The 12,516-nt window shown below is 31.6% G+C and overlaps 1 protein-coding gene across 2 annotated transcripts in view; it reads left to right on the top strand.

Annotated features, from left to right (window-relative positions):
• Positions 1-12,516, top strand: part of LOC134687120 (uncharacterized) — an 80,159-nt gene that overhangs the window by 48,671 nt on the left and 18,972 nt on the right. For both annotated transcript variants that reach the window (XM_063547123.1, XM_063547122.1), the window contains 3 exons: positions 4,220-4,261; positions 9,588-9,651; positions 10,816-11,378. In XM_063547123.1, coding sequence (XP_063403193.1) covers positions 4,220-4,261; positions 9,588-9,651; positions 10,816-11,378 — 669 coding nt within the window. The remainder of the gene's footprint in view (positions 1-4,219; positions 4,262-9,587; positions 9,652-10,815; positions 11,379-12,516) is intronic.

The following is a 12,516-nucleotide window of genomic DNA, read 5'->3' as shown; positions in this document are numbered from 1 at the left end:
TTGCGAAATTGAAATTTGAATGATTTATTAGGGTTGTCAGTAAGATGTTTTTTAAGACCTGTAATTGTTTTAAAAAATGACTAATTAAAAAACAGCAGATTGGGAATGACAAGTTGCTCTAAAATGGATCCCTGAAGAATTTCATGAACAAGAATTTTGGAGCCTGCATCTTTTATTTGTTCGTCTGCTGGATGCAATTTTCCTCTTATTTAATACATAGTATACCATAGACATTTATGTTTGTATGAATGTAATTTTAAGAGTTGCAAACCAAATCATTGATTACTATGATGAAATTATCTATATATGTTGGCGAAGATAAAAATGTGAAAACACATTTTGTTATTTGAGTTGATGCTCAGAATAATCTTGAAAAGAAGATCTGGTTAAAATTGATCTGATACTTGCTTATGTTTGCTGAAGAAACTTACCCTGTCTTTTGTTTTACAAAAACTTGATGACCTCCTCACCGCTCTGACTGATTTCAAAAGAAAAGGTTGATTTGGTGTCATTGGGTCACTGTTTCGTTGGTCTTTGACTCATAATAGATGGTTTTATTATCATACAAAAAGTTATCTTAAGAATAAATAAAAGCCGCTATGAAAATAAGAGCCTTTAGTGTGACACAGAAACCTGTAATAACGATTACACTATTGTAGGAATATATATATACAGGAATTGTACATAAAAAAATAGCCCTTGCAGTTGTTTATAACTATTACTGTGTGTAAGATCTAAAAATTTGAAAACCAGTGTTGATGTAAAATTATGAAATACACAATGTACTACAAAAAATGCATATACAGTGTTATATGTGTTGTCCGACACACAGGGGGGGGCCTGTGTTGGATTAAGCAGGGTGTGGGAAAAATACTCAGGTTTTTTTAGGCAAGGAAAGGGATATATTAGGACCATAATTATATAAATAATAATGTGTCAGTTAAAGCCGGATGTTGGAATACTGTGGTGTCGGATTAGGCAGGTTACACTGTACATGCATACAGTAAAACATGTGATGACTGTTTCACACCAAATCAATAAGTCCCAGGTTAATTAAACTGTGCAGATTTGATATAAGGATAAATTGATCTGGTTAATCTTGTGCATGATCTTGCAGGTTACACTGTAGATGCATACATGCAGGTTACACTGTAGATGCATACAGTAAAGCATGTGATGACTCTTTCACACCAAATCAATAAGTCCCAGGTTAATTAAACTGTGCAGGTTGGATATAAGGATAAATTGATCTGGTTAATCTCTTGCATGATCTTGCAGGTTTTCAATATTATAGTACTTGACTATGACTAAATGGTGCATCACGCTCATGTGGTACCAATATATTATCATTACTAAGTGTTGATTGTTCTTATAATTAGATGAATACTCTTTCTCTCCAGGGAATATTATATTAATGGATTTGTCTTGGGGAATTGTTTTGTCTGTATTTGATGACTTTCTTGATTGTTTGGGGGGTTTGTTTAAGGTGGTTGTAGCAAAATTAAGATCTATGGTACTTAGGAGGTTGTAGCAAAATTAAGATCTATTGTACTAAGGAAGTGTTTTAAATACTTTAAGAATGATGTGGTGTCCTTAAAACTTTCAAATAGGGTGGTTATATACTGTTTGATTTTGTTCAGAAATATGGCCATCATTTTAGTCATTTTAGCATATCAAAATTTGCAAAAAAGTTAGTGTTGTGTCAAAGATTATTCTAAGTAGAAATTCATTTTATTTTTATTTTGGTGCTCGTGCTACAGGTTGTCCGTCCCTCCTCCCTTCTTTCCATCTTGTCTCATGCTTTTGCAAAGGCTTGATTCATGTCCTGAAAAATATTCTACTTTTATTTTTATATACAACATTTTTCTACATTTAGTCTTGAGATTAAATCATCTTAAACTTTTGATTTTATGATTTCTAAAACACAAACCATTTCATTTAGCATATGTATGTTTTTGGCAAACTGTGAAACTCACAAAAATAATCACAAAAAGCAGGGAATCATCATTACTTTCAAACTCAGAAGTTTCAAGTGCATTATTTATAAATATTTTTGATCATTCTAAGGTGGGTGAAATGAAATTCTTTGCACACCTGCAATTTGCATGCCCACGATAGCATGATCAGTTCAGTTGCATTAGGTTAGAGAAAAGGATATGTAGTTAATTGATCAAATAAAATGAAAGAAATAATTAAGAGGCTTAGTGAAGGGGTTTTGAAATTTGAATTTTTGTGTTCAACACTGTTTTTAACAGTATATTAATACATGTACTTATAGTCTTTGATGATTTGAACAAAATCTATTTTTATGCAAGTCTTTCTGCAAAAATAGAATAGGTAGTGATGCAAAGTCTGAGTATAAGATGTAAAGTACATATTTGTGAAACCCTGAAAATAGCCTCTTGTTTGTTCCTCAGATATCTGGAATTCATTGTAAATCAATTTCTGCTTAAAAATGCAGACAAGAGTTGTAAAATTCTGAGACAAGTGAAATAAGGGATTAAAAATTCATTTGATCTTTATTGAAAGACTGGATGAAGTAGTAAAATATAGTTGATTACTGGAAAAAACAGTCACTGATATTCCCTACATTAATTTTTAAGGAGGATTCAATAGTTAGGTGATCGGGTCATGCAAATTAACAGGTTGGTTGTGTGCCCGCAGGAAAATGATAGGTAAACAATTGCAGGCAATAATCACCGGTAATTGTAATCATTACAGGACTAGAAAGTTGTAGGTATTCGCTCAATCAATACAAGTTCAATTTATTTGATGTTCTGATGAGGAAATAACAGGAGCGATTTGATTGTACCGAGTTAATGACAGGAAAAGTTTTCCCTGAATATTAACTGTAGATTACTTTAACGTTTGAATATTTTGTTTTTGATCTGAGAGAAAATCTGTGTTTGGTGATCGTATTTTATTTTGCCAATGGCTATAAAAGTACAGTAGACCCGCCATTTATAGTTCTAACGTCGGTTTGAATGTTAGGTTAAACAGTGAGATTGGGTATTATTCCAGCAATTAATTTTCTATCAAAGAAAACTATACATCTGCACTTCTATAAAACCACAAATATTTGAGGTTAAGCTACAATTTGGTATGCTGCTTAAAGCTACTAAAAAAAGGCAAAGCAAGTCGTGTGCACTTTCTTCCTTCATATTTTTTAAACATAATTATATGAAATCCAACTTGCATACATATATAAGTGAATATACATAGCATGAATTTCTTATGTCTTTCACATATATATTTCTTATGTAAAAAAAACCAAACTGTAACTATTATGGACATGTATGGTGGAACTTATATTTGCAACTGTATATATTGCTTTGAAAAGTCTCTGACTACTGTTCAAGTTCATTTCAGGATTTCAAAGTGGTTTTTAGCTTAATAAAACAGGTTGAGAATGAATTATTTGTAACAATATTGTCTGGTAAAATAATAGAATTGTATGGTGTCCAGTAATAAATGAGTAATGTCAACCTTGTACATAAATCTACATGTCCAAATGGTAGCGATCATTCAACAACTGTTTCCCATCATCCTCCAACCTCTGTCATGTCTCTAACTAGTTTACAGTGCCGTCTGCTGTAGTTTACAGTGTCGTCTGCTGACAGTGATGTATGGTTAGACCAGTGCTAATTGAGGAATAGCTACAGTTTCTGGCATCAATATACAGCACATGGCCACACATAGGAACAGTTTGTTGTTATTTCAGGCTGGGGTGTTTATTTCTAATTTGTTTACATATTCACCATGTAAAACATATTTGATTTGTTGATCTCTTAGTTTTGGTTTGAGGATCATTTTGTTTTGATTGTCAGTAATTATAAAGAAACCTATCTGTTACTTTGTATATGTATATTTATGTGTCTCCCACTGGGGAATCAAAATTTGTTTGATATAATGTAAAAAATAATGTGTCTAACAAGATGGAGATCACAACTGATTTTCAAGACATCTTCCATCTTCATTATTTTCATTACAAAGCAATTTATTTCCTATATCATTTTAAACTGTAGGGAGTTCTTTGTTTCTTCACATATCCTTTCCTTATTGGTCTGGATTTTAGAATATATATTCTGTCAATCTTTGTGGAATGTAAAAGATGATGAGGGTCTATATATATGTTTTGAATAAGAAAAACACCACCAAGAAGATAAATACTCTTAGAATGGATGCTAGAATTTCTCTCAACTTTTTATTTAATTTTCAGGTTAAAAGATTTGAAGATGAGAAAAGAAAAGAAATTCTTCAGGTAAATATGCATTTAATTTTTCAAACCCATTTTCAATTTTTTTAGAAAAAGAAGGGGAGGCCCTAAACTAGGCAACTTTAGGAGATGGACATTTAAAAAGTTTATGCATTAGCAATATATGTAAGAGCCTTGGTACTCCTTCCAGGACCCTTAAATCTTCTATTTTCTATTAATTAATATATTTTCATCTCACTCTTTCAGTTTAAGGTGGTACCCAACACTTTAACTAAAATTAATTTGGCTCATTTAATTTTCATAAAATTTTGACAAAGTATTTACTTTGACCCTTTGACAAAAATATAAAAAAAATTGAACCAATCGTTTTATCATAAAAAATACACTGGTTATATATCAGTCTGATAAACGCTTATTTTGATCATTGAGAAGCTTAATATTCCCTTTACAACACAACATAATTAAAACGTTTAGTTGATTTAACAGAGTTATCTCCCTGTAGTGTTAGGTATCACCTTAATAGAGTTAAAATGAAATGAAGTTAAGAAAAAAATTGATTGACATTATTTACGAAATGTATAGCTTTAATGAGTTAAGTCCCTTTAAGGATAGTTATAGGTAATTGCCTATTTTAAAAACAAAATTGACAATTTAAAAAGAAATTGATGTGGTATGATTGTTTATAAAACTAATATTCACCAGAGACCTAATGATGTGGGTGCAAGCAACTATATAGGTCACTGTATGACCTTCAACAATAAGCAGTCAGTTTTAAAGGCCTTGACATGCCACAATGTGAAATATTCCAATTGAAAAAAAACCATGATTTATGACTAAACAAAGATGACAGAAAGCAACCAAGGACATCCATTGAATAAAGTTCACGCTGCAGTGAAGGCTTACATACAGTTCCATTAGTCAGAATTTCAGTCCGAAGTGAAGGCTTACATACAGTTCCATAGTCAGAATTTCAGTCTGCAGTGAAGGCTTACATACAGTTCCATTAGTCAGAATTTCAATCCGAAGTGAAGGCTTACATACAGTTCCATAGGTCAGAATTTCAGTCCGCAGTGAAGGCTTGCATACAGTTCCATTAGTCAGGATTTCAGTCTTACATACAATTCCATTAGTCAGAATTTCAATTTTCTGTCAAATTATTTGAAATTACATAATGGTGAAGGAAACCATAGTATGATACATAATATTGTTTGCTTCGTAATATGTTGCTTAGTAACTTTACCTCAGCCATTAAATAATACAGATCTAATTCTGCAGATGCAATAAATACTATTGTGAGCGGGGAATGAATTATTAATGCACCAGTTAGAGTGAAATATATCATGGAATTATTTTGTCATAATTGTGACTGCCATAAATGTTCATGATAAAATGATATGAATGAACTAATTTATCTCCGTAATTTTCCAAGTGTTGTGTGTATTCGGTATTTAAAATTATACATTTTACACTTTCGTTTTAGAGAATAACACTAAAAGGCAATTAGATAATATGCATTTGATTTTATAAAGATTAATAGTTTTCTGGCAACCAATAACAGATCTATAAACTTTAGGGATCTTTAAAATGAAATAGTTTGGTTAGGTCACAATGTCATTTGTTGATATAAACATTTTATTAATGGCAGTTAATTCCAGATGGTGAGATTTTTTTTTGAAACGCTGAAAATTTGAAGATAAATTTGAGATTTCAAATTTTGATGAGTGAGTCTGAATAATTCAGGATTTTCCACAGCAAATAGATATAAGAAGATGTGGTATGAGTTCCAATGAGACAATTCTCCATCCAAGTCACATTTTGTAAAAATTAACAATTAAAGGTGAAAGTATGGCTTTCAATATAGAGGTGTGGCTCACACTAAACAGCAAGGTATAAATGTAAAGTTTTAGCAGATTATTTTTTTAAAAAATCATTTTTTTTCCCTCAGAATTAGTATGAAAATCCTAATGTTTTTCCTCGTCCTGGATACTGCAGAAATGCAAGGCATTACATTGAATGTTTTACATATACCATGTATACTATTTATAGAAAATATAAGTTTGTTAGGTCCTGGTGGTAAATCAAACACTAAAATAGTCACTATACAAGTAAAAAAATGCAGAGCTTGCTGAGATTTTCTGGAAAAAAGATTATTACATCTTATTGTGATTATTGATGTGATGACAACGTTTCTATTTATAACAAAACCAGATCGCTTCATGTTAAGGTTTTGTCTGAAGTCAAAAGAAGATTTTTGGCAGCTAGATCAATGGGTTATTACCAGAAGTTTGTTTGTATAAATTACAAATCCTTAAACAACAAGCATGTTCATTAGTGTATACAAACAACTAATTTTGTCTGTTTTCTTTGTACTTTTCTGTTTGTAAACATTTCATTGAAGTGTAGATTAAACTGATTTTTTTTACAATTATTTGTTGTGTACACTTAGGTAATGTTGCAAAAAGTATTTTTTAAGCATTTACACTTAATGCAATTAAAGAAAAAATTCTCAGTCTAGTACAATTTATTTATGTGCTTGCAGACGGCAGATTTTATATGCCATGAATTATGGTATGCCATTGTTTCTCTAACTCAAGCTTGCCTCAATGGATTGTAAAAAATCTTGTTTAATTGTAATTGCAAATTAAAGTGGCTTCAACTATGGATAATTCTTCTAACATTTTGCTGTAAATCCAAATGGCCTTTTACCACCAAACACCATGATTTTTTATAATGATCTTATTGAAATCCAATAAGAAATACCTTCTTTAATCAATTCTAATTATTTTGTTGGTTTTGAGTAAAAGAATTTGATGGTCGAATAAGGTAGATAGGCATATCATTCATGTACTCTGGCTTATTGTTTATTTGGTGATATTGAAGGCTATAGATAAATTAATCTTAAAGTAGGTTAAATGATCTATTACAAAATGTTAAAATTAGGCATGTTTGATTCCAAATGCTCCATTCCATTTTCTGCAAGAAAGACGAATACCACCATAAGAACAAGACTATGTAAAGAGAAATAAATATCTGTCCTCATATATATTAAACACATTTTATAAAAAAAAAACCAGTTTTTTTAAAAGTCACATCACATTTAAAACAAAAACAATCTTTGGAGAATGAATGACCGACTTATTAATGAATGTATTTATATACTTGTGTTCAAAAGTGATTTTCTTTTCATCTTTTGTGATTACAAAGCCAATAAAATGGAATTGACAACATATTAAGAATATAATGTTCCTTTTATGAATATACTAAAAATTGAAAATGATTGGTTTCCATAGTTACGATACAAAATTGTTGATATATTCATAAAACAACAGTAATAATCTAAGCAGCTTTTGAAATTAAATCAAATGTTAAGACCTTCAGTGATCCAAATGCATTTTTCATGTGCATGCAGGGTCAAAATCAATATTAACCTTTGCGGCAGAATATATGAACCAATATTGAGGCTCAAAAACTGTGATTTTATGGTCATTTTGATTAATGAAACGGAACGTAAGTGTGACACTCAAATTAGGTTTTATTCAAAGAGTCTTTCACTGTTTAATTAATGGCTCGGGTCCATTGATTTCAACATAGTTAATCCAACACAAATCAATGTAAAATACTGCTTCTTGTCGTTAAATTTTGATAAATAGCCTTAATTTGGAACCAGAAATGAGAAAATTGGAAGCTTGGTGTCTTCCATTTTTATTGGGTTCATACACATTGGTGAAACTATCTGTCATAAATCGCAAGCTGTTTTGCAAATGCATCTGTCTTGTCTTAACCACTATATATGGGACGTTCCCTTAGAAATAATCGTTCTCTGACATTAAGTTTTAAAACAAAACAAATTTAAAAGTGAAAAAATTGATTAAAACATTGTGAGGAGAAATATGTAAAAAATAATTTAGTAATTTGGTATTTATATTTAAGGATATTTTTAACTTAACTTTAATCAAATTATGCACCTATATTTTAAATCGTATTCTAACATGACGTCCTTCAAAAATTTGAGTACACACCCGTGGTAAAATATGAATATATATTCCCTGGGCTGTTCCGATCATACTCCCACGTCATATGTTTTTTATGAATGAGCTTCCCGATGTCATAAAACAATGACGTAAGAATATAAGCATTTTACGGGAAAATACAGGCTTTTGAAACCGAAGAATCATCAAAACAAGAAAACGTAAACAAACAATGCTAAAATGTGTTATGTTAGCCACTTTTGTATACATATGTTTGTATACATATGAGGCATATAAGTAAATTATCATTTAGATTCATCCAAAACGATCTAAATACGTTATTGGAAATAGTTTAAGCATGTCACTAATTCAGTTAGCTCCGTTCTTTTACGCCAATTGAATAGTGCGTTTATTTCTGGGAACGGCAAATATTTGCCTCCACCTAGAGCACTTCGATCCAAAAGAATTGCTGTATTTGTCCTATTAGAAAGTTGGAAAAGCTAGGCGATTGAGTTGTGTCGGTAAATATAAGAAAAACTATTATATAATGAAACTACACTTTTATTGCCGTTCTTCATGTAGCTAGTTGCGAAGTCCTTCATCTTACAGCATAGTCAATACAGCCATTAGCATTTACTGAAGTGGTACTAAATGATACTCACTTATAAATGTAACATATCTTTGAAGGAAGTTACTGGTATGATGGAGGATAGGAGGGGTCCTGATCCCGATATCCCAGGCTAAAAAACACCTGATCTCGAAATCCTGGGCTTAAAAACTCGAAATCCCAAAATCCCGGCCTTAAAAAAACGAAATCCCGAGGTCCTGAAATTTGAAAAAAGGAATTCCCAGATCCCGAAAGGGTCAATCTCGAAATCCTGAGCTAAAAAAACACCTGATCCCAGAGTCCCGATAAAAGTCCTATCCCCCTCCGGTATGTCCCAGTCATCACAGTAATGGATACATGTTACAGCTAATTTCTTAATACTTGTAGAGTAAAAGTTTGATAGGCTTGCTTGCTCTGGGATAAATGTTAATTCAAGATTAACATTTCCAAACAATATAAATAGGCATATTTTAATCTGCATATTATATTTAAATTTGATGGGACGTTATATATCTCAATTACAATTGTACCATATATATATAAACAAAACAAGCAAGCAAACCAAAGTCTTGCTTTACATGCATTAGGAAATTAGCTGTACGTTGGTGAGGACTTCTAACAATTTTTGTCATTTACTGTCTGACACAGGAATTTAGATATCATAAAAAGTAATCCACAATGGTTTTTTTGTAGATAAAAAGAAACAAAAATACAATAGAACTATTTCATGTAACACATAGGAAACTTAAAAGTGTTTGTTGCAGACAAAAGTCTAAATTTACAAATTCTATTACAGTTAGAAAAAGACAGAAAGAAGAAAAAAGGAAGACCTGTGAAGTCCCCATCAGCAGGTTATACAGGTATTAACTTATTATAAATTTTGCAATAGGATCATGTGTTAGTTGAACCCATACAGTGCACCCATGCCCACATTATCATTTTGGGCTGCGGTGGCTGAGTTGTCAAAGTAGTTCATCTACACTACGCTGTTAACACTGAGGTTGTGAGTTTGGACTTGGCACCTTGATGGCACATTTGACTCTAATCTTAATCCTCAAGGATTGTGAGATATCATGCTGAAGGTTTTGGTTCTCTCTGGCTTCTTCTTTAAAAACTTACCTTCATGAATTACAAAATGGTGGATTTAAAAAACAAAAAAAATCAATCAAAAAATCATATGGCATATGTTGTATAATAGTAAAAATGATTGGTAAACCATAGTTTGTTCATCATTTTCTTTTTTTGCAGGATTTTGTCTCATTTTTCATCTTCTGGTTGTCGTCTGCTTCATTTGTATCACGCATACTTCATTTGATTTTGAGATACATTTTAGCGGTTTCCGTCAGGAATTTTTACGGAATTGATGGCCTACTACTGTTAGTTTTGCAAACAGCAGCTCTTTGTTTTTCCCTGAAATTAAGAATGAAATTATTGTGTAATGACTACCACACAGTCCTTTGGCTATGAATGTGCAAGCTAATTTCTATTCACGTTCACATGAATAAACATTACTGAGTGCCATCAAGCCAAGAAGTCCCAAAGCTATATATTCTATTTTGTCCTTAAATCAGACTTATTTGAATCATGGCAACTTTTTAATTGGTCATTAAATATTTTTATCTAGCGATTTTAGCCAATTATTTATAACTTTTGATGTTGATGATCTGTACGTCTTGGAAGTGGTTGTTTAACGTCACTAGAAATTTAATTTTGTACTTAAAAAGGAAAAAGGAAGAAATTAGTTTTATAGTTTATTAAACGAGTATTGGTTAGTAATCAGTCCAGTAAAATATGAAATGTAAAAAATAAGAAGGAAGATGTTGTATCATTGCCAATGAGACAACATTCCACCAGAGGCCAAATGATATAGTTAACAACTATAGGTCGTTACAAACTTTAACAATGAGCAAAACCCATACAGCATATCAATAAAAAAAAAAGTCAGTCAAATCATTATTTTCATTTAAATGTAAAACATTGGTAATCTATTATTGCTTAAAATATTTTTGGATTTTTTTATTTAGATTCTCCGAAGAAATGTGGAGTTTGTCAGAAATTGGTTAAAATGGACAATTCACCAAATACACATCAAATGTGTTCAGATCCTAGTCACAGATTTGAATGTTTTCAACATCGTCGTGTTCATAGTGTCAGCCATCTTGAACATTCTGCCAGATCACCAGATGCTCCTAGATCTTTGTCTTGCACTCCAACTCGAGCTGCACCTGGCTCCACAATTACCTCCCCTGTAAATTTTTACCTACCAAACCACAGTCCTCGAGTGTACGCACCAGTTATTCCACATGAACTGAAAATGCATGGGCTTTCAGCTTTAGAATGTCAACATGGAAATTTAATGAAAACTTTAGCGTGTGTTCACGATAATTCATCTCGCACCTCATCTTTGTCTTTCGAATCTGAGATGGATTGTCAAGGACCAACGCATAGTGATCTTGTCCCCCTCAGAAGTGATGAAGTGGCTTACTGTAGCAATTCTAGTGCTGTTTCCATGGCATCAGACACATCACCTCCAGCAGGAGCAACATGGGGTGTCAAGGCTGAAACTGGAGGTCATTCAAGGTTAAAGGTGAGATATTTTTGAGTATGTTGTGAATCTGTTGTAGAGTAATCCTTCATTGAATGTCAAATGTAATGTTATTTCAGCAACATTAATACTTACACCGGTATATATGTCTTTGAAAACAGTTTGTTTACATATAATTTCTTTTTGTGATATTTTAGTTACAGAACTTCTGTTCAAGTACCTATAGTAATTTAGAATTAACAAATGTATCAAAACAAATCTTTATATAAACATTCAAAAATAGCCTGTTAGTTATACTGCTGAGTTTTCATTTCCGGCTTTTGCTGTTGTTGTGATGGTTTTGACAGAATTGCATAACTAAAGCTTTTAAGTATTTGTAATAGTTCCTTTTTGTCCCACCAGACTTGAAGGCATCAGATAAATGCATATAATAAAATAAAGCTAACCTTACCAGGATTATAGAGCACAATAAAATTGTTATAAAATTTAAACACAATTCAAATAATGAGTAAATGGCATTTTACCGTGTTTAAACCAGAAAAGAGTTACGATGGTGCTATTATATGATCAACACATGATTTATAACAGATTCAATTAGAATTGAAGATTTCGTAAAGTAATTGTCCATCTTGCTTCATTAACTTTTTCCAAGTAGAAAAATTTGCTTTGCAGCATAAAATTAAGTTCTAAAATGAAATTGCTACGTTCGATTAGGTTATTGATAGTTTGTCGCAAAATTTTGAATTAAGATGGTGCACCAAGATAATGTTTCTCAGGATGATACCTAAATTAATGCGTTTTTCCTGTTTCGTCTTTTCAATAAAAATATCCAAAGTGGTAATTAGTTTCCAAATAAGTCTTCCTATCTAGTTATTGATCATGGTTTTCCATGTTAACTTCATTACGGACGTGTAGCTTTATCGGGAAAAAAATACATTCTTTACCAGATTAAAAGTACCGTGATGTCATTCTTATTAACTGGTTATAGAACATCCAATGACATGTTCTTAAAATAAGTCTCATTAAACCTTTAAAAACAATATCGAGAGAGAGAGAGAGAGGGAATAAAAATGGAACATTAATAAGTCAAAGTTTGTCAATCTGATTGAAATAATAATTGTATGTCAATGTTTTGTGTTCTGGAATCTGACAATGCGCTGTTTTAGCTTTCCGTTGTGAA

The sequence above is a fragment of the Mytilus trossulus genome, chromosome 10 (genome assembly GCF_036588685.1).
Source record: "Mytilus trossulus isolate FHL-02 chromosome 10, PNRI_Mtr1.1.1.hap1, whole genome shotgun sequence".
In the NCBI taxonomy this organism is placed as follows: Eukaryota; Metazoa; Mollusca; class Bivalvia; order Mytilida; family Mytilidae; genus Mytilus; species Mytilus trossulus.
Note: the sequence above shows the minus strand (reverse complement) of the source record. Positions and strands in the feature narration are given on the sequence as shown.